We start from the raw sequence: 22,077 nt of genomic DNA on the forward strand, positions 1-22,077 counted from the left end.
AATATAAAATAAAATAAAAAATAAGGTAAAATAAAATATAAAATAAAGCATAAAATAACATATAAAATAAAATATAAAAACAAAATACAAAATAAAATATAAAATATAAAATAAAACAAAATATAAAATATAAAATAAAATAACAAAATAAAACATAAAATAAAATATAAAATAAAACAGAATAAAATAAGGGGGAAAAAAGACGTCGCCCACACGGTGAGCCTCCGGTTTGCCAGAAAGGCAGAAACATTTTCCAAGTGGGTTTCTTCCGTCCGGCCCCCATGAAAGGGGAACGTATGCCTTTATTTCCCAGTTTGGGTATTTCTGTGGGAGTGACGAGTCAATGTTTTTAAAACATGTCATGTTCTCATGTATTACCTTCATAGAGCAAGAAAGGGGAAAGGAGCAGATGGCATCTCCCTTGCCACCCTAGGGGTCTTCTCTCCAGGTGGGACCGGCTTTCTTATGGACCGGTTCCCCCTCCCCCTCCCCGCCTACCCCTGCCGAGTGCGTCCAGGTCCTGCCAGATTTCTTTCACAAACGCAGAGGACACATCAAAACACACAACCAGGTCTCCTTGACAAGTTGCCTCTGAAGCAAGTTACGTGGGACGCCTGGCAAGTCCTTTCCTTGTGTGTTAGGTAGAGGAAGGTGGATTCTGGTTTCTAGAAAAGTTCCCTCTGCTCACTGGGCTTCAAGTTAAAGACACGTCATGGCCAAGTGGGCTCCAAGAGACAAGCTCAAGTGGTTATAAACTTTCCTTGTGTCCCCCCTGTCCGCCCGCCCCCCCCACCCCCCCACCTCTGCCCACTCTGACCAGGATTCCTTAGCAGAGCAGACATTTGCTCATCAAAAGTGCTTTCTTTTCCGGGACACGCTGCGCTAAATCAGAGACCCAAAGAGAAAAAAAAAAACTTCAGCCAAACAAGTTTTGGTTGAACAGCTCTGATAATACCTAACATCGAGCGGTGGCTCAAGCTGGGACTGAGCTGAATGCTCGGTACATTCTTTCCCTGTAATCCTCACAGCCCGCAGAGTGGGTGCTAGCTTACAGAGGGGAGGTGGAGATGTCGGAGACTCGCGCACTTGCCCAAGGTTACAAACAGCAGGGTGCAGGAGTCGGGGCTCCAGGGCAGAGAGCTCAGCCGGGACTGGCGCTGCGGGGCTCCGCCACCCGTGCGGCGACCTGAGGGCACCGCCCGACCCTGGTGCTGCCGGACCATCTAAACCAGAATGTAGGGATGCTGTGACCTGCGGTGGGGAAAGACGAAACCTTTCTTTGTATCATTTCTGCAGCATGAATTTCAGCATCCCGTCCGATTGTGGACGTGACAGCAAACCCCTATTTTAGTGGCGCCTGTGACCTTTTCTGTGAGAGGAATCACCGATGTTTTCACCGTGCATCACAGTGGCCGTAGAAATTAAAAAATTTCGTTTCTGCTTGTCACCAAGTTGAAATGAGGAGTTATGAGACCCGCGGTGGGACCTTGTCATTTCATGCGTAAAGAAACACATCCAGATTTAAGTCGCAAATTTTCGTTTTGATAGCTGTGGTGGTTTTCTGGAGCACCGACCGTAACAGATTACAGAGACTGGGCGGCTTAAACAACAGAAACTTACTCTCTCCGGGTCTGGGGGCCAGAAGTCTCAAATCAGGGTGTGGCTGTGACTGCTTGGCGGGGGAGGGGGGGGCAGAGCCTGAGCGGGCCGTCCTGATCTAGGCGAGTTCCCAGGGTGTTCATGTGTATGGGAGCTGTGGGCCCGCCTGCCTCCCTAGGGAGGCCCTAGCCTTTCCCTCCTGTGAGCTGCCCATGGGAACTCACCTGGGATCCCCGGAGGGCAGGATTCCCCAGGGAAGGCTGGTGCAGCCCCCTCCCGCCCTCACCAGGCAGGCACAGAACACCTGGGCACTGCCCGTCCGGCCGTTCCAGCAGCCAGGGTGCGGGGCCCGAGCGCGCAGGGCCAGGCTGGGAACCCGGTGCAGCCAGCGACATCTCTCCTTTGTGATCCTGCTCAGAGTGGCTGCGTGCAGGAAGTTCCTGTCCCTGATGCCCGCCCAGCACCAGCTGGTGAATCACTCCCTGTGGCCCTGGATGCCTGTGGGGAGGGGGCAGGGGCTGTAATTGCTCACCTGCTGCTCCGAGGTGCCAAGCCCTGGGGGAGGGGGCGGACATCTGGGGAAGCCTCTGGCTAATTGGGCAGGTGGCTTCTCGCTGGGGGAGGTGGGGGGGGGGGTTTGCACCAGTTACTTTAAAATGGGCAGGGAGGATGTCCCCTCACCCCTCCTGCCCCGTCTCCTGGGATTTTAGAGGTGACTTCCTGGGTTCTGTTTCCTCCATTGGTCTGCACCACAGGAGCAAGATGCAGAGGTGTGTCTTCTGAGGCTCACCTGGGCCATGCACACTCTGGTGGGGCTGGGTGGGGGCGGGCGGAGGGGGCAGGGACGGGTCCTGGCGTGGGTCCTGCCCTCCCGCCAAGCGATGCCCAGTAGAGGGGGCGTGAGGATTGTGGGCCACCTGCCACAGAGACAGGCGTCACTTTTGCAGAGGTGGCAGCTGTCACGAGGGAAAGCTCCTAAGTGTGGGCGCACAGTTAAATAAACAGACCCGAACGGTGCTTCCCCAGACCGCATGCTCTGGCACCTGCCCTATGCAAATGTGGGTCTGCGTTAGGGAGCGAGTGAGGGCCGCTAGGCATTGGGGTGTAAATCGAGGCCGCTCCACGTCCAACCACTGTGATCCGCACCGTCTCAACTGCCCGCTCCCTCTTCCTGGCCGTTTTCTGCTTCCCGCTGGCCCCAACCACCAGCAAAACCCCGTAATTAGGCATCTCTTGTCGGGTTTTTTTTCTTTCGGAGGAAGGCAAGCCTCAACTTGCTTCTGGGTTCTTAATTTTTGATCAGGGATGCTCCTTGACTAATTATTTGGCAGTAATGAGGGAGGAGGCATCGAGGGGGGGACGTCTCCCTGAGCTTTCAGACCAAGCCGTAAATGTAAGGATGAGGCATTTGGTAAACAGGACGCTAATTGGATTAATGCGAAATAATGAGTTCTAGTGAAAATAACAGAAAAGACGATTGTAAGATTGAGGTCAAGGTAATTCCAAGAACACTGTCCAAATCTCCCTCTGGTCGATTTGATCTCTGAAAATATTTAGAATAAGACAAAGAGTCTACTCTCCACGGTGAAACGTGTAGGAGAGTAATTTCTGGACAGCATGTTTTATTTTTTTTTTAATTTTTTTTAACGTTTATTTATTTTTGAGACAGAGAGAGACACAGCATGAACGGGGGAGGGGCAGAGAGAGAGGGAGACACAGAATCAGAAGCAGGCTCCAGGCTCTGAGCCATCAGCCCAGAGCCTGACGCGGGGCTCGAACTTGCGGACCACGAGATCGTGACCTGGCTGAAGTTGGACGCTTAACCGACTGAGCCACCCAGGCGCCCCTGGACAGCATGTTTTCAAACAAGAAAGGCTCAAGGGGAGTGGCACGGGGTAAAGGGCTGGGAACCCTGGCCGGCTGCTTTTCCAGAGTTTCCGGGACTGTCTGGCCCCAGATCAGTGTGAGTGACCAGCAGAGCTTGAGTTACTGACTTTCTCCTTCTTCCAGTTACTGTAGTGAAAACCCCTCCGTTTGCTTTGTCTCTCCAACTCCCTTCTCTGGTGGCCAGGACAGCCCTGCCAAATCCAAGAGGCGGGGTGTGGACCAGTGCTTTGCCCTTTGTGACCTTTCGAATTTCGTGCTATTCGAAGGCATTCCATTGACGAGAGTTCTTGATGGTAAAAGGTGACAAAATCATGGTGAGGGTGGCCCTGCTTAGGAACCGGCTAGAAAGGGGCTCAAATCCACCCCAGATGTGCTACTTAGTCATGTGATCTTGCAAAGCTTGGCTTTTGTAGGATGAGAGGAAGAAATGTCTTCCCAGAAACACTGTGGTCCCAGAGCGCCGCCCACAGTCCCTCATCTGGGCCCCTCATCTGGGTGTCATACTGGGGGCCACTGGTGTTTCAGAATTCAGATTGAAAGAAGAATACTTTACAAGAGTAGTACAGTACCTGCATCTTGTATTAAAATTTTTTTTGAATGTTAATTTATTTTTGAGAGAGAGAGGGAGACAGAACGTGAGCGGGGGAGGGGCAGAGAGAGAGGGAGACCTGGAATCCGAAGCAGGCTCCAGGCTCTGAGCTGTCAGCACAGAGCCCGACGTGGGGCTCGAACCCACGGACCGTGAGATCATGACCTGAGCCAAAGTCGGACGCTTCACCGACTGAGCCACCCAGGTGCCCCAGTGTTTATTTATTTTTGAGAGAGAGACAGAGACAGAGTGCAAGCAGGGGAGGAGCAGAGAGAGAGAGGGAGACACAGGATCTGAAGCAGCTCCAGACTCCAAGCTGTGAGCACAGAGCCCAATGCAGGGCTCGAACCCACGGACCGTGAGATCATGACCTGAGCCGAAGTCAGACGCTCAACCGACTGAGCCACCCAGGCCCCCCCCCCCCCCCCCCGCCCCATGAATCTTGTATTTTAGAAACACCACCAAGGGGTTCGATGGAAACACCCCGCAGTCCGGCTCTCCCCCGTTCCTGCAGCAGAGTGCCAATGAACGTTTACTCTGAGTGGGTTTAGAGTTTGCGTCTGCCCAGCGGAGTCTGCCCCAGACGGAGGGAAAGAACTCCCAGTTTTCTGAGCTCTCCGGATTCCCAAAAATGTTCGGAAGTGAGGCTAGGCTGTATTCCACTGAAGACTTAATTTGCGCATTCATTCATGGCTCGTGTGTGAGGGGGCGCCCACCCTTTCCCTGCAGGGTCTGAGCAGGCAGGTGGGGGCCACGCCCAGGACCCACCGGACCTTGGCACCCTGCCGAGGGCCTGGGAGCGGGCTTTGTTCATGGGGGTGGGGGGTGTGGGGACGGGTCTTGATGGTGGGATGAGGTGGGGGGACAGCTGGGGGGCAAGAGAGCCCGTCCCCATGGCTCCAGCAAGCCCCTTCCCTCGACGTTTGGAAACCTGCACTCAGGAGTGGGGGGTGGTCGGACACCTGATGCTCAGGAGACAGGAGCCCAGTGACGGCCTTGAACCGTGAAAAACAGAAACAGACACGGGAAGTACGCGTGCCGCCCGGGTGCGCCTGGAGGAGGCGGCGCGGTCTCGCGATTTGTGCGGGGTTTATTTCCAGCCTCTAACCGCCCCACGTTGGAGAAGTCACGCGACCTCCGCGCCTCCCTTTCCTGGGCTGTAAGATGGGGTCAGTAGTTTTTCTCGTGGGGCTGATGTGAGGGCCTGGGACTAGGGCCTGTAAGACACTCAACACGGTCCCCGTGCAGAGAAAGCTGGGTGTCAGGCTGGAGCAGAAGGCGTCCCGGCCTGTGCACTGCCGTGCGGCCGCTGTTTTCGCTTTCAAGCACGTTTCCGGGGTCTCGTCCTTGTGAGGCAGGGGTGGCTGGTAAACGTGAGGGAGCAGGAGGCGCAGAGGCAAGGGAGGAAGGGCAGCTGAGCAAACACCCACCAAGGTCCCCCCGCCCGACCGCAGAGAGGCGCGCCCTGTGTCTCCCCTGCAGAAGCGGGACCTTCCAACTCAGGAATGAATAAATGCCGACCCTGGGCCTTCTCCTGGAAGAGTGAGGGCCCCCCAGGCCCCCATGTCCTAAGGCCCCAGACCTCTGGTCATGTTATTCACGCGGCCAAAGGGGCAGTGACTCAGTCGGGGACCTGGAGGTGGTGATGACCCTGGAGCGTCCAGCTAGGCCCATGGCATCCCACAGGCCCCTGTAACATGGAGGCTGGAGGGTCAGGGACAGAGGGGGCCGTGGCCGTGGAAGCAGAGGCTGCAGGCGTGGGCTCTGAATCTGCAGGAAGGGGCCTCGAGCCGAGGGACATGAGCACCCTGGCCGCTGGAAGAGGCCGGAAGTAGGAGGAAGCAGCCCTGCCACCATCTTGATTTTAGGCCCACGAGACTCCCCACACTCCGGGCTCCGGAACCCTGAGAGAGTGCGCGTGCGGCCACACGGACGGAGCCTCGGGTGACGTCCTGCTCTCATCCTGCTCGAAAGACGCCCAGGCCCTGGGCCAAGGTTCACACCTGGACCTCGCGGATGAACATCGGGCCCCGGCCTAGGCAAGAGCGTCCCGGGAAGAGCTTTCCAACAGGGTCTTGTGGTGGCAGGAAGTTGTGTAGGAATGCTCGTCTGGCTCCCCACTGAGCACCCCAAGCTGGTGGCCATTCTCACTGCCTCGACTGTGTCCAGAGGCCCGTCTGACACCATCACTCAGGGCCACCCACCCACCTTTGGTCTCAGACATGGACGTCGGGGGCTGTGGCAAGGGTTCTGGGAGCCCTAAGTGTTCAGGGCTGTGTGTCCACCACCCAGCTCAGAAGGCAGGGCCCCAGCCTCCCGAGTCAGGCCGTCCGTCTCTCTACAGGGGATGGGCTGGGAAGGAGGGCGTGCCAGGAGGTCACCCCCACAGGAGCCCTGGTGATGAGATCTCAGGCCATGAGATCTCATGGGCCGGGTGGGGGCGGACCCTCTCAGGGTCGCATGGCTTCAATGAGGGCCGCTTCCCAGACGTGCAGGTCATGGCACCTACCTGCTATGGTCAACAGCCGGCCGTGGGCATCCTGGCATTGCCCGCTGGCTGCTTTGCCTCTTTTCCAGGACCGGGGAACACCTCCCTCCCGCCACCGCCCACTGTCCCTGTGTGGCCACGACGCCTCACACCTGCAGGCGTGTGCACACGCACACAGGACTCCCGCAGCCCCATCCCATGCCTGACACACGGGCTGCACACGGACGCGGGCTATTCTGCAGAAATGTGTCCGTGTTCAGCAGGAGTCGGGGAGCCCACAGCTGCAGGCCGACGCTTCCCCAGGAACAGTCAGGGAGCAGAGCCCCTCGCCCTGGGTGGCCTGCCCCCCCCCCCACCCCGCCCTCCCAGGGAGTCCAGGTGAGAGCACCCTGGCAGCGTCCCTCAGAAGTGTGTGCGGGCGTGTGTGCTGTGTCCCTGAAGGGCGAGGGCTTTGGCTCCCGGGTCGGCCGCACCTTCAGTTTCCATCCAGCCCGGAGACCTTACCCTGCAGGGTACCCTGCCCCCCCCCCACACCCCGCCAAGGGTTTCTCCCCAGACTCCACGGGGCCGCGGGGTCTGCTCCAGGGGCTCCAGGAAACCACTGCAAACAACGTTCCCCCAACTTGTGTTACGTGAAACTGGATTGGTCTCCTGTTGCCGCTGTAACAAATTACCACAAATTCAGTGGCTTAGAGCCCCGTGGATTTGCTTTCCCCATATTTCCGGAGGTCAGAAGCCTGAAATCCGTCTTTCTGGGCTAAAATCAAGGTACAGGCGCGGGGTGCTCCTGGAGGTTCGAGGGGGAGAATGCATCGCTTGGCTGTTCCAGCTTCTAGAGGCGCCTGCACTTCCTGCCTCGTGGTCCCTTCCTCCCTCTGCAAAGCCAGCAGGTCAGCGCCTGTGCACCCCCCTGACCTGCTGCCTCCCTCTAACCAGGACCCTGTGGTTATACTGGGTCCCCCCGCCCAGTACAAGATGCCTCCGCCCATGGGTATGTCCCTTAATCCTGTCTGCATGGTCCCTTCCCCTGTCAGGTGGCTTGAGCTTTCTATGCTGCTGCCTGTGGTGGGGGAAGGAGGGGCAGTGAGTGGTGACACAGGTTAGGGTCCCAAATCTGGGCTTCCTCAGGGTCCTTCTGGCCAGTTGTTAAAAACATGTGCTTGGAGTGCTATCGACAATAGCCAAACTATGGAAAGAGCCCAAATGTCCGTCGACTGATGAAGGGATAAAGAAGATGTGGGTTATGTATACAGTGGAATATTACTCGCGACCAAAAACGATGACTTCTTGCCATTTGCAACAACGTGGATGGACCTAGAGTGTATAATGCTAAGTGAAATAAGTCATACAGAATAAGGCAGATACCATATGTTTTCACTCCTATGTGGAATTTAAGAAACAAAACATGATCATAGGAGAAGGGAAGGAAAAGCAATATAAAAACAGATACAGAGGCAAATCATGAGAGACTCCTAAATACAGAGAACGAACCGAAGGTTGCTGGCGGGGTGTTGTGGGGGGATGGGCTAGACGGGTGATGGGCATTAAGGAGGACACTTGCTGAGATGAGCACTGGGTGTCATATGTAAGTGATGAGTCACTAAATTCTCCTGACACCATTAATACACTTGATGTTAGCTTATCTGGATTTAAATTAAAAACAGATAAGTAAATAAATAACCCCCAAGATCTAGGTGCTAGAAAAAAAGAAAAGAAAGAAAGAAACAAAAACCACGTGCTTGGAAAATCAGAATGCGGTCTCAAGGCCGCGTATTACACTGACTACCCGAATTTGCCATGTGTGTGCGTGTACGTGTGCTCCCACACGTACTGGCAGCACAAAACAGTTGAATATCAACTTCCTGGTTGGACCTAACGAAAAAGGTGGGTCCTTTTTCAATCACCCGCTGCTTAGAATCACCCACTGACACGTCGCGGGTGGAATGCCATGTGTGTGGAACTCGCTGTAGCTGGAGGGCAGCCTGCCGCGGAGGCCGGGGGTAGGTTCACGGGCTGGTTGCACTGTGCTCTCTGTTTCTGTGTGCGTGTGGAAATTTCTCTGATGAGGACTACAGGGGGACGTGCGGGCGTGGCTGACACAGCCCCACTCTGAGCCCAGCTTCCAGCTCTGCTTCCTGCGGCCAGGGGCCTGTCCCCAGGTTGCTGTGCCGAGGGCATGGTGCTGCCCGCCAGCCCCAGGGCTCCCAGCCACGCTCCGCCCCGGCGGCCCCAGGCTCCAGGCCGGCCACGCTGCTTCCTTGGTTCCAATGTCATTGCCTAGGCGACCGGGACGCTGCCTCCACCTCCTGCCTGCCCAGCCAAGAGCTGCTTTGGGCCTCCCAGCCGCCTCCGCCTCCGCACCGACCCCGACCCACCCTCGGGGCCCAGGCTTCGCCAAGGTAGGCTTGGGCTCAGCCTGGCTGCCTCTCTCAGGCCTGAGCGTGGAGTCCTGTCCTGGCCTCCCGGCCACACAGCAGCCACCTGCTGGGAGGGACAGAGCCCCCTTCCCGCTGCCTTCCACCTGGCACCCAGGAGTGGGGTGCCCTGGGGGCACGGAGGGCAGACAGGGAGGCCGTGTCCGTGGTTCCCTGATGGGCAAGGAAGACCAGCCCCTTCTGGTGGCACTTTGCAGAGCCCTCTGCCCCTGGGGGGCCCTGAGTGACCCAAAGGGCCCCGGGTGGGGGGGGGAGCCAGGCTGGGTGGGGGCAGAAGCGGCTTCCTTCCGGCTGCCTCCTCCCCTTGGCCTGCTGGGAACTCTCTCTCTCCACTTCCTGCCAAGGAGGCACGGCCTGCCCAGGCCAGGCATCACCCTCCTTAGCTTCTTGTGTGGCTCAGTCATGGTCGATAGGTGTGGCCATCCCCGCTGCACAGGCCAGAAAACAGAGGCCCCACACGTGCAGGCCGAAGGCACTGAACCTGTAGCTGGTCGCAGCGCGTGAACCGGCGTGAACCGGCTTGGAGGCGGGACACGTGTCCTCATCCCCCTGCCCCTCTGTCGGCACGGTCGGTCCGTTATGCCATGCGCTCCCAGCTCGTCTGGACCCCGCCAAGGCCTGCCTCACCGACCGCCTGCCTCTGGGCTCGCCGGGCCCACGTGTGCCTGCCAGGATGACCTTGTCCTCGAACGTCCGGCTGCGTCCCCGCTAGAGCTGGGCCCTGAATCTTGCTGCCCGTAGTCCACAGGCTCAGGGCCCTTTGCGTGGCCTCCAGAGGGCCCCGTCCCTTTTCCGGCCCACCCTGCTATTCCTGCTGTCCCCGACCTAAAGGCTGCCAGGGCCTGTCCTTGGCCGAGCTCCACCCTGTCGGTGCCCATTCTCCCCGGGCCCCCAAGTTCAATGTCCGCTTGGGAGACCTGCAAACGACAACGGTCATCTGGGCCCTCGCGCACACTTGTGCTGACGCTGGCCGTGATCCACACCCCTTCACGGCGCCCTTTACACTAGGGGGTAAAAGCTGGTTTATTTGTCCCCCAATAGAGGGGACCTCCTGGAGAGCAGGGCTGCCTGGTGGGGACAAGAGTGGGCTCGGACCCGGTCTGCGCTTCCCAGCTGTGTGGCCCAGGGCAGGTGACCTACCCTCTCTGTGCTTCTGTGAGAGCGTCTGGAGAGTAGGGGTGCAGACTGCTTACCTTCCTCCTGGGTGATTGAGGTCAATAAATACAGAACACCCAGGCTCGAGCTGGGACTGGGCATCATCGTCAGAAAGACAACCCCTAGGCTGAGGACGTGGGGGGCAGGGCGGAGCCCGTGGGGCAGAGACAGCTCTGTGGAACGCTGATGGATGTTTCTGGAGCGAGTGAGGGATGCCTGGCCAGCTTGAGGGAAGTCACGTGGGATGTGCGGGGGACCTCAGAGCAGGGAGGAACATACTGTGGGAGTCGGACTGAGTGTCAGCAAAGCAGCTGGTGTCAGTGACTTGGGGGGGGGGAACCCCAGGCAGTTAGTGCGTTTCCAGGCCCAGAGCAGGCGTCCAGAGCGCCAGAGGGTCTGCATGGGGATTGGGGGACACACCTGAGGGGCATCTCCTTCTAGGAAAGTAGAGGTGTCTAGAGGAGGGTGGCTGGGAGGGATGATGGTTTGGGAACAACCATCCAGAGCACGGTTGAAGGAGCTCACGGGCTTGTCTGGGGAAGAGGAGATTACAGAGGACAGAGCAGGCGCCTCCAACGATGCCACGCTGGCCTGTGGAAGTGTGACCCCTCGGTGTAGAAACAGGGCCTGGGAGGGGAGGGTTGGAGGAGACAGAGAGGTCAGGGGTGCCTGGCAGCCCCGTGGGTGAGAGGCAGTGTCTGGTCACCGGCCCGGGGCTCCAGGGCCACCCCCTCCTGGCGGTCCCCGAGGTGGAGGCTCTTCCAGAAAGCCAGGGACTGTGCTGGTCACCTGTGCAGACAGGGAGCAGCTGCCACCTCAGTGTGCCGAGCGAACGCTCCCGGGCTCTGGGGATGCAGCAGTGACCGAGCCCCGGGGGAGCTGACATCTAGAGGCGGAAGCAGGGGGCCCGTCCAAGCCGCTGGGGCATTCCAAAGCTTCCTCCTGTGATGGGACACGGGTCTGTCTCAGCCTGCAGGCACCTCGTTCCTGGAGAGACCAGGATGCGGGGCGGGGGTTCTGCTAATGAGTCGGGGACAGGCCAGTGACCGTTGCTACCCCTGGGCCAGGGCCTGGCTTATGCCTCCACTGTCGCCTGCTCTGAGCGACCCCTGGCCGACTGCAACCCACGGCTGTTTCTCGAGCTCCCGGTGTGTCTGGATCACCCTGCAGGAAACAGCGGCTCAGAATGGGCAATACACCTGTCCAGGGTCACACAGCTGCCAAACAGCAGAGGTGGGCTGGCTGGGCGTGGACGGAGGGGGAGATGGAGCAGGGGTGTGGGGCAGTGCCGAGCTGCAGAGCAGGAAACGACGGGACAGGAGCCGTGTGCCTCAGCAGGACCTGCAGGTGTTGGGGGGAAGGACTCCGGCAGATCTGCAGAGGGCAGGGGGGCCCTCGCCGTGGGTGGGGGCTTCAGGGTGCCGGGCAAAGAAAGGGCTGGGCAAGGGGCTTTCCAGGCAGGATGCTTGGTATGCAGGTGGGGTTGCAGGCTGAGGAGGGTTGGGCCAGGTTGAGGGCAGGGGTCATGAGCAAGGTTGCTGGAGCCAGACTGCTGGGTAGGGCTCTCGGCCCCAACTAGCTGTGTGCCCTTGGACAGGTGCCCTCACCTCTCTGTGCGTGTTCCCACATTGATAGTAAAATGAGCCACAGATCTGCTGGTCTCACAGCCCCCCCCTCGGGGATGCCGTGCTGGTTTGCGAGCCTTGGGTGTTTCCGGTTTAGTTCCTCTTCCAGGAGCTGGTCTGCGACAGCCCTTTCCCACGGGGCTGCTGGGGCATCGCCGATCAGCCGAGCCCTGCTCGCAGCCGAGGCCTGAACTCAGCCCCAGGAAGCTTGTGTTACCATTGTTTCCTTGTAGAAGTGCACAAAGCCCACGTGGTCAGAGGGCCTGTCTTACGTGGGTGCAAAGCCAACCCCTAGACTCAAAGCAAAACTTCTGGCAACCTGACTCACAGTTCTCTGGGCGGGCCCAGGTGCCAGGGGAAGGAGGCCGTGGGCCACGACGGAGGTCGGTGGCCGGGGTAAGAGGCTGGCAGATGAGAAGGGGCAGGGCCGGGCAGGGGGGGCTCCTGGGGTGGCTCCAGAGTCTCCCCCCACCCCCTTCAAGCGGGCCCCAGCCCAGGAGGGAGAGAGGGCAGCTTAATCGGGTACGTCCAGCTGTTTTCATATTTCACAAGTGCACCCTGGCCCAGGGTGGGGAAGCTAAATTTGTCCCTCCTTCCCAGGGCTTGGTCTCCCCCCAGCGTGGGCAGAGGGGCGGCAGGGAGTGGTCTCCGGGGGACATGAGGCCCCTAGTCATGCCCCCCTCCCTGGGCCCCGCGGGACCCCGTCTCTCCGGGGCGAGGATCTGGCCGGCCCTGTCCTGACCCAGCCTACCCTACCCTACGTGGCAAGGTCAGCCCAGCTCTCCTGTAGCCACGTGGCCCGGGCCACAGGCAGGGGAGGGGGGCGAAGGTGGCTGCTGCCACTGCCCCCGGCTCCCTGAGGAGGGAGGCACTCCAGCCGGGTCCTCCAGCCAGGCCGCCCCCCACGAGGCCAGGGCCACCCTTGTTGCAGTGGGCGGCAGGAGCAACAGAGGCCTCTTGGCCCCAACTGCCCTGAATGCCCCGAGCGTCCTGCTGGAATTCGGCGGGGCCACCACCCAGGGAAGGACGCCATTTCCCAGAGGGGTGGCCTGCCCGCTCCGTCCTCCCCTGACAGCTGCCTGAGCCCTCCACCCAGGTAGGGGGACTTCTGGGTGCCAGAACGTTCTCAGTGCCCTTGAATTGGGGCCACAGGGGTGACTAGAAGGGGTCCAGCCCAGGATGGCCCGGGTCCCCTCCTGCGATGGTCAGTCTGCTGCGTCAGTGTTTACTGGTGGGGGAAGGGGCCTCGTCACGGCCGTTGTGACAGAGCGGAGGAGACGAGTGTTTGTGAGTGGGGGTCAGGATGGAGCTCTTGGGCCTCGTTTCTTAGAACTGAAGGAAGTTGCCCCTCCTGGTGTGTGGGCACCCAGATGGCTGGGGGTGGGGGGTGCGGGCCCCGTGTCGGCCCTGTCTCGGGGCTCTATAGGCGGCTGGGACTGCCGTTCCCACGTGTGGGGTGCCTCTGTTTGCGGGGGCCTCGCGGGGGCCCCAGTTTTTCAGATGTGGCGTTGGAGCCCGGGGCAGGCAGCGGGGACAGGCAAGCAACCCTCCCTGACTAGCAAGGCTGTCCTGTGGCCACACAGCCGAGGGGTGCTCCCCACCTGCCAGTGACGGGGCAGAATGAGGGGCATCCTGGCTAGGAGTCAGGGAGGACAGATGCTTCCTAAGGAGGCTGGGGTCTGGCCTGGCCTAGGAGGATACAGGTGGGGTGGGGGCCACGTGGGGACAGGATGGGGTCATAGATGGGCCACATGCAGATAGGGTGGGGGCCATAGAGGGGACCCGTGGGGACGGGGGGGGGGCCGTGGAGGAGACATGTGGGGATGGGGTGGGGGCCATGGAGGGGACATGTGGGGACAGGTAGGGACAGAGAGGGGACAGGGTAGAGGTCAGGGAGGGGACACAGGGGACAAGGCAGGGGGCATGGAGGGGACAGGGTAGCAGGCAGGGGGGGGACGCGTGGGGACTGGCTGTGACAGGTGGTGTGAACGCCCAGAGGCCCTGTCCAGGGCGTGGCCAGAAGCACCTAGAAGCAGTGGTGTGGCCGTGTCTCCCCTGCGCACTGACCTCCGGGCCTGTGGGTTCTCCGCTGTGAGGGGCTGCGTGTTCTGTGCGGTGTTGGGGAGCACCCCTGCCCCCGCTCCCAGAAGTGACTAAAAATGAAAATATCAGTAGATGCCAGGTCTCCCTGGTGAGAAAACCCGTGAGTCACATCGAGAGGCTGAAAGCAGGGAGGGTGGTGCCCCCGCTCGAGTGAGCTGGGGTTGAGGGCCCACCCCACACGCCCTGCACCCAAAACCTGGATCCACCCACGTGGCCCCTGGATCCTCGAGGGCGCCGTCCAGGGCGGCTGGCTCCATGCGAGACGCTCGTCGACACTTTACAACTCCGTTACCGCCTGAGAGCGTTTCTCACACCCCCCCCCCCCCATACACGTGGTTTTTAAGATGATTTGCAGCGTTTGCGAAAGCAATTTCCATTAGGTCCGAGAGCCACGTTTCCATGGTGGACGTGGTCCCAAATTTAAGGCGTGGGCCTTCGGGGGTCACCAGGGACCCTTTGCAGGGAGAGGTTTTGGAGTCGATTTCTTTCTCTCACCTCTGCTGTCCGTGGCCGAAATGCTGCCGTGGGGATAGGGAAGACCATGCCCCTGCCCCTGCCCCTGCCCCTGCCCCTGCCCTGTCCCTGTCCCGTGGAGAGAGGAGCAGGGCCCACGGGGTCCTGGGAGGACGCCCGGGGAGGGGCCTGCGTCTCTGCAGCCCCGATCCTCGCCCGACATCACCATATCCTCACACCCTGGCAGGCGCCCCGGCACCGACAGGGACCGGTCTGCAGCTCCGTGGGCTCATGGTCCAGGGGGCCTGGGGTCAGGGCCACCAGCTCTGGGGAATTTCCCAGGGAAATTGGAAATCGCGGAGCACCGTGGCTTCCTGGCTCCAGCCCCACGCGTCCGCTGAGCAGGGCAGGGCAGGCTTCCGGACCTTCCTTTTGCTGGTGAAACACCTGAGCGGAAGTCACCGGGGGAGGCCAGTGGCCATCCTCGGGGCGGACACTGAAGGGCCCTCGGGACTAGGTGAGCAGGGCCTGGGGGATGCTCTCCCCGCCAGGGTCTGTCTCAGAGGCGTGGTGAACCCCGGGAGCTAAAAATGCAGGGTTCTGAGCCCCCTCCACGGGAGCCCCTTGGAGGAGGCTCAGTCTGTGCGTCTGTCTGCCATGGACACGCGGTGGGCAGAGTCCCACGACGCGTGGTGCTTGGCGTCGGCCTCTCTCACTCAACACAACGTTCTCGAGGCCCGTGGCCGCTGCGGCGGGTGTCCACGCTTCCTTGTGTGGAGTAACACCGCGCTGTGTGGACGGACCGTGTCTATCCATTAATCTGTCCTGCACACTCGAGCCGCTGGCATCTTTTGGCTCCTGAGGTCAGTGCGGCCGTGAAGGGGGGCCTGCAGGGTCTTCCTGACCGTTTGCTGGATGCCGTCAGCCAAGTGGTTTCCATCTCTGGGCTTGGATGGTCCGTCTGCAAAACGAACAGAGTGGGTGAGTCGAGCTTCATGTCGGCACGCACTACCCACACCGCGAGGCTGCTCCGGCCGGTCCCCGCTCCCCCGTGGGGAGCGGGTGAGGCGGGTTTCTGCCCAGCCTCGGCTGGGCGGCTGGCTCCGCAGCCAGGCAGCTGGCGCTGTTCTGCCTCCTACCAAACCCGCCCCATCCCGACCTCACCTCTGCTGGGCTTTGGACAGCTCAGCTGAGGGTGGGAGTGACCTCCCCAGAATAGGAGGCATGCAAGTCAGCACTGCCCAGCCTTGCTAAACCTCTTGTGGGGAGAGCGTGCGCCGGAGGCGTGCGTGCCGTCAGGGGTGACTAACTTAGTCTTGAACTCTGAGGGGACCACTCCGTCGTCCTTGTGCGTAGGGCTGTGCTGTACAACCTCAGCAGGTCACTGAATTTCTCTGAGCCCGTGGGAGAGTTGGTTTGGGGCCCGTGCTTCCTAAGCTGCCTTCCCCGGGGCCATCCTGTTTGGCCGGCCTTCGCCCGGGGGCCTCCTTTCGCCAGGGCCTGGCCCCCGAGGCGGCCCCGCTGGCTCGTGCCACTGCTCCAGAGACCAGCGGCCCGGCACGTGGCGGTCCCGGGAGAGGGCCACAGACCTCCACCAGCGCCTGCCTACCTGGGGACATGGTGACAGATTGCGGGTGTGCCCTCCCTCCCCCAAAGGCTCTGGGCAGGTCTGGGCCTGCCCGCTTGGTCACTGCCAGGCAGACGGTGGCCAGGCTGATTCTCACGGCCCTCTGCCAAGGACCCGGAGGCAGGCCCGGGGAGGCACCACCTTGGCCCGGGTGGGGCAGCAGGCAGGGTGGGCTTTGGTGTCCCTGCCCCTCCCCCCAGGGGGACGGAGGACGGGGGCCCCAGCTGTGCCGGGCCTGGGCAAGGCCATGGCGGGGTGGGGGCTGGATGTGGACGCTCTCAGGAGAGGAAGCTCTGGGGACAAAGGCCGGTGTGGCCAGGCATCTCCTGTGACAGGAGAGCACCATGCAGCGGTCCTGCTGCTGTGACAGCTTCACAGCCATGGCCTTGGGCTGCCTCGTGGGGTCCGAGTTGCTTTTGTGTCCAGCCGGGGGTGGGGAGGACCCTGTCTCAGAGGCGGACGGCTGTCTCAACGTGCTGCAGCCTCGGGGCACAGCAGGACTCAAGCCCGGGGCTCTGCTCCAGCCTCTGGGCGTGCCCGGCACATGCCCTTCCCGAGAGGGAGTGGCCTGGGATCTGAGCCATCCTCGTGTCCCCGGGCATCGGGATCCCCAAACCCGGCTTGAGCCCCGAAGGCCAAACCCGGAGACACAGCTCAGAGCAATGGTGACCACACCCATCGGGGCCTTATTGCGGTCCGGGCACAGCCCACTGTATGCAGCACCTGTCTGTTCCCCAGCTCCCACGGGGCCCTGCGGCAGCCTCCCGAGAGGGTGCCATGGTCACCCCCACCCCATAGGTGGCAGCTCTGAGAAGCCCCTGCCGTGCCGGGCACCGCCCGGCCCCCCAACCTGGGTCTGGAGTCAGGCCCGCCCGTCTGCAAGGCCGGACCCGGGCCCGGAAAGCGGAGGACGGACGGGGGGGGGGGGGTGCGAAGGGGTGCCCTGCCTTCGGCGGCGTCTGCATCGGTGTTGCGGGCCCTGCCCAGACCCCACAGACGCTGAAGGAGGGCGGGGGCCGGCCTTCCCAAGCACCCACTGTCCTTCTTCCCTCCTCGCAGAGCCAGCTGCCCTCCGGGCCGGGTGCGGGGAAGATGTCCCAGCCCACCGCCGCCGCCGATGAGGGGGCCACGTTCGAGCACCTGTGGAGATCCCTGTGAGTACCTCCTCTGGCCGCCCAGGGCCGGACTCGGGCAGGGCGAGGCTCGGGGGGCTTTCTCCTGGGGGTGCGGCGTCCAAAGTCTGGGCTCTTTCCTCCAGCCAGCACTCCTGGGCCAGGAGGGGTCCGGGGGACAGAGCTCACGTGTGGCCACGCACCCCGGACACAGACACTAGCCCTGGCGAGGCCGGCAGAGGAGGGAGGGGGAGCAGAGGAGACAGGTGATGGGGTGAAGGGCTCCTGCGGGCAGGACGGGTGTAGGCCTAGCGCACGAGCTCGGGGCCTGGGTGCCCCGGGGCTGACGGCTCTGTTCCCCTCTTCCCAGGGAACCAGACAGCACCTACTTTGACCTTCCCCAGCCAAGCCAGGGAAATAACGCGGTGGTGAGCGGCTCAGGGGCCAGCATGGATGTCTTGCACTTGCAGGGCATGACCACGCCCGTCATGGTGAGTGGGGTGGCTGCCTGCGGGGGTCTCAGGACGGGGGCGGTAAGTGTGGACTGTTCTGTCTTGGGAGCTTGCAGAACCGGGACACTGGTGCTCAGGAGTACAGCTTCCTCGGTAGGCTTGTGAGGACATTTCAGTTTCAAAATAGAAAACGTATCAGCTCATGAGACTGTTAATCCACCGGCAGGAATGGATTCAGGCATGGCTGGATCCAGACGTAGGAACGGATTTGGGCATGGCTGGGTCCAGGCGTAGGAATGGCTGGATTTAGGTGTTGCAACAGCCTCTGTGTCTCCTGCCCTGCTCTCTCCATGATGGTGCCAGGCTCCAGCAGCACCTCCACCCCCTCTCTGCCACCGAGGCCCGACACCCTGCTGCGGTGTCTCGGGTCCTACTGCTCTTGCGTTCCTCTTGGCAAGAAGGCAGGGCTGTGCTAACTGGGTGGCGGCCACGTCCCTGCTTCTTTCTCTGGCCGCCCGCTGCAAGGCACTGGTGCGCCAGAAGGAGGTTGCAGAATGCAAGAAGGGGGTGTGAGGACCCCTGGCCCCCGGGGAGATCTAGTGACGCCTGCTGTCCCCACCACATGCCTGGTGGTTGCCAGCCCCCCCCCCCCAGGTTGCTACATACCCCCAGATGGCAGCGGTGCTGGTCCCTGGCCTCTCTGCGGCCAAGTGTCTGTCTCAGGGCACCAGCACCAGGCCGAGAGCCTGGGCCCAGGAAGGAGGCGGTGCTGGGAGCTCTAGAGGCCAGGAGGACCTGGCCCCCATTCCCTAAAGCCCCTGTCCAGAAGTTGGAGCCCCTCACCCCAACACACACCCGTCTGAGGCACCTTGAGCATCCGGCAGATAGCGAGGGCCGTGTGGGCTTCAGTGAGCGTGTGAACGAGCCACGGCGAGGCTGGGGTGGGGACAGGGGGCAGGAGGGTCCCCTGTGTCCTCTGTCGTGTCCGTCGAAGCCACTGGGCTGGCCACTGGCCCACATGCAACTTGGGCCATTGCAGCCGGGGGGTCGGGGTACGGCAGGCAGGGGGCCCCCGTGACATCCGTTCCCCTGAGGAACCTTTCACGCTGGATCTGAGAAAGCTGACTGTCCGCCCCAGCCTCCTGCTCGGGGACGCCATCACAGTGAAGGCAGCCCACCTGCCTTCCACACCTGTTTGTTCCCATTTTACAGGCGGGGAAACTGAGGCAGGTGCTGGCAAAGGGTGGGCCTCGATGGGCTGGGGCAGAGTCATCCTGGACCAGGACGCAAAAGCGCGAGCTCTGTCCTGTCCCCCCAGAACCTTCCCTGTTCTACCAGCTGTTCCCCAGGGGCCAAGGGTCCTGACCCCTCGCCTCCCAGGACCCCCTCCTGGACCTCAGTGTCCTCCCCAGCATCTCAGTAGGGCTGCCGTCGGCTGGCTGCGTCTGGGGCACTCACCTGGGGTAGGCCCACAGGCATCTCCCCACGAGCCGGTGCTGTGGCTAGACCAGCCCTTCTTTGTTTGACAACAGCAGGACCCGTGTCATTGCTCTCAGGGCTGGAGGGTTCGAGGCAGGCCCGGGCCACGCAGCCAGGTGGCAGATAGAGAGAGAAAGAGACAGTGCAGACTGGAGGTTCTGCTTTTATGGGGGTGGGGGTGCGGGCCTGGGTTTCGTGGGCTCACTCTTTACTGGTGAATTTAAAATACAAAAGCAGATTTAAAGCTCAGGAAGGGGAAAGCAGGGTCACTCGATGGTCAGTTTCTAGATCACTCAGGGCTTTCTCAAAGGGGAGCTGCGTCGCAGGGGTGGCCTGGCCCTTCCTCGAGCTAGGAGGCTGGCCGCACATTTATTCTAGGTGGCTGTCTGCTGAGTGGCCGCCTCGAGATCAAAAGCAGAACGTCAGGTACTTCTGTCACAATAAAAAAAGCCGACTGCCGGCGCTGGCTATGTCCACTGTGTGGAGGGGCAGGGGCTCTAGGGACAGAGGACCCTTGAAGAGTGTCCTAAGGGGTCTGTCTCCTGAGTTGGGGAAGCGGCCCAGCCTTGCCCTCAAGGGCAGAGGAGCCTGGAGACTCCACCAGCGTCAGGAGCGGGGGTAGGGGTGGGGTCTGCTCCCCAACGGGCAGAGGCAGCAGCCCTGGGTTCCTGAGGGGTGGGGCGCGCTCCCCCAGTCCCCCCAGGAGCATGCCAGGTGCTGAGCACGTCTGGGCTGGGAATGGAGGACACATGCCTCCCACCAGCCGCGGGGGAGAGAGAGAGTGGCCTCCCGCCCCTGCAAAGGGCAAGAGGCCTGAACCAGCCAGGGAGGGACACACCTCTCAGTAAAAGGCTGGGACTCCCTGACCACCTGGTCAGCCTCGGCCTCGTCCTGAGCCCTGCCTGGACCAGTGGGAGCGGCGACTGGTCTGGGGCGGGCGCCATGCAGAGAGCTTGCCTTAGCCCCCCTTCACCCTCTCGTGGCCGACGCAGCCGGATGCACAGACGGAGGCAGCCCGGCAGCCAGGGCAGAGCCGGGTGCCTGGCCGCCTCGACGAAGGGCCCCCCCCGCTCCCCGCCCCGTGTGGCCAGGGCCCTGGAGCAGGTGCAGGAGGGAGCCCCCGGAGGACGCTCCACAGCGGCGGTGTGGCGCGGCTCTCTCCCCACCCAGCCGCTCAAGGGGAGGCGGGGTAGCCCCAGCCTGGTGACCTTAGACAGGAGGCTTCCCAGGCCGGGCCTTGGAACCAGTGACCCCGGCTGGCCAGCGCTGCAGTTGTGACTCAGCATGAGGCAGGTGTAAAGGCTTACGCGCACTTCCCCCCCACTGCTCCTGGGAGGGCAGCCTCAGTCATGGGGCTGGTCCGGCAACAAGGCAGAGCCTAGATGGGCGCGGTCCTTGGGTGGGGGACATTGGTCCTCCAGGGTGGCGCTTTCCACCGTCCGGGGCCTTCTTCCCGCGGGACGGGCCGGTTCCTGAGCGGCATCCCCTCCACGGTCAGAAGAGAGGCCACTGCAGGCCCACGGGATGCCCTTACCCAGAGCTTCAGTGGCCAGTGGGGACAGGCAGAGTGGATGGGGGCCCGCCTGAAGAGCCACTCTGTCCCGGGTTCAAGTTCCCCATGACTCTGAGCCTCAGTGTCCCTGCCTGGGGCGCTGAGGTGTCAGGTGTGGGCCCAACAGGAGCTCCGCCCAGCCCTGCGGGAAGGACGGCTTCTTGTCCTTAGACCTCCCTCCCGCCACACGGGTCCGGCAGTCGAGAGGACAGGGCCCCAACAGGCGGGCCTTGGAGGAGTCCTGAGCACAGATTCTTGGGGGGGCAGTGAGCTCCCGAGGTCCCCACCACACCACATGCTGAGGTGACACAGAGGGAGGCCGCTGTGGGCATGGGGAACTCTGGGACGCATCCCATCCCTACCCCTTTTCTGCCAGGGGACGCACACGGGGCCTCAGTTTCCTTGTCTGTACATCGAGCTGGGGCGGCAAGGTCGAGGGTGGTGCGGGGCCTCAGGCGGTGTGTGACACAGCTAGGTGTGGGGTGGGGGCGGCAGGGGAAGGGCCCCGTGTCCAAGAGCGCTGTCCCCCCCCCCCCCCGGGGAGGACCCGACGCCCCTTGCCCAGGGGTCCCTGCGGGGGGGAGCCCTTGCCCTGGGTGGTGGCCCCAGGTTCTGGCCACATCCGCCTGCCGCACACGGCTTGCTCCCTGCCACAAGGAGCTGTAAGCTAGGCCTCCCGCATCCTGCAAGGGGAGAACGGAGAAAAGCCTATCGGATCCCTGGCGTCCCAGGGGCTCAGGAGGGCGGTGGGCTGGCATGGTGAGGGGGGCGGCCTTATGAGGTCTGTACTGGCCCTGGAGGCCCCCCCCACGGTCTAGGGGGGGCGCAGACAGGATGAAGTCCTTCATTGTGAGCACTCCGGGTGTCCCAGGCAGGCAGTGGGAATCCTGACTCCCGCTGGACAGTGCTGGGCCTGTGTGTCTCCTCTGAGTCTGTGTCCCCAGGGACAAAATGAAAGCCAGACTCTTGGGGGGGGGGGAGGGGCAACTTCTCAGCTCCGATGATGCATGAAAGGGGGAGATGGCGTGTGGCCAGCCTAGGCTGGAGGGCTCGCCTCCCTCCACCCCCTCCCAGCATCTCGCCCGGCAGAGTCCCCTCCCCCCTGCACCCCTTCCCGCCTCTCCTGGCGCCTCTTCTCTGGTGACAGCTGTTGTGGGCAGGTGTGGGCCACAGGGGTAAGGGCTGTGGCTGGCAGGGGCGGCTGATCCATGCTGGGGCCCCACCCCCACCTGCTGCACAGCCAGGCGGACGCCCAGGGCTCGAGACCCCAGCAGTGACCCGGGGCAGGCCTTCCTGGCCTGGGGGTGCATTTCTCCCCAGGTGGGGAAGGGAGGACACAGCCCAGCGTGTCCTCCCGGCAGGTGTTCCCAGGAAGCCGAGCTAGCCCACAGGAAGGGGGCAGGTGCGCAGACGGAGGGAAAGGACGCCCCCTCCTCAAAGGGTCTGCAGCTCGAGGTCAGCTCCAGGACCCCAGCCCGCCTGCCCTCCGTAGTGAGCCCCGAGCAGCCCTTCCTTCCACAG

General features: G+C 61.9%; 1 protein-coding gene across 1 annotated transcript in view; it reads left to right on the forward strand.

Annotated features, from left to right (window-relative positions):
* The window catches only part of TP73 (tumor protein p73), a 62,444-nt gene that overhangs the window by 2,574 nt on the left and 37,793 nt on the right, over window positions 1-22,077 (forward strand). The window contains exons 2-3 of the mRNA XM_027060638.2: window positions 17,021-17,115; window positions 17,444-17,564. Of these exons, the coding sequence (XP_026916439.1) occupies window positions 17,054-17,115; window positions 17,444-17,564 (183 nt within the window). The 5' untranslated portion in view covers window positions 17,021-17,053. The remainder of the gene's footprint in view (window positions 1-17,020; window positions 17,116-17,443; window positions 17,565-22,077) is intronic.

The sequence above is a fragment of the Acinonyx jubatus genome, chromosome C1 (genome assembly GCF_027475565.1).
Source record: "Acinonyx jubatus isolate Ajub_Pintada_27869175 chromosome C1, VMU_Ajub_asm_v1.0, whole genome shotgun sequence".
NCBI classification, from domain to species: domain Eukaryota; kingdom Metazoa; phylum Chordata; class Mammalia; order Carnivora; family Felidae; genus Acinonyx; species Acinonyx jubatus.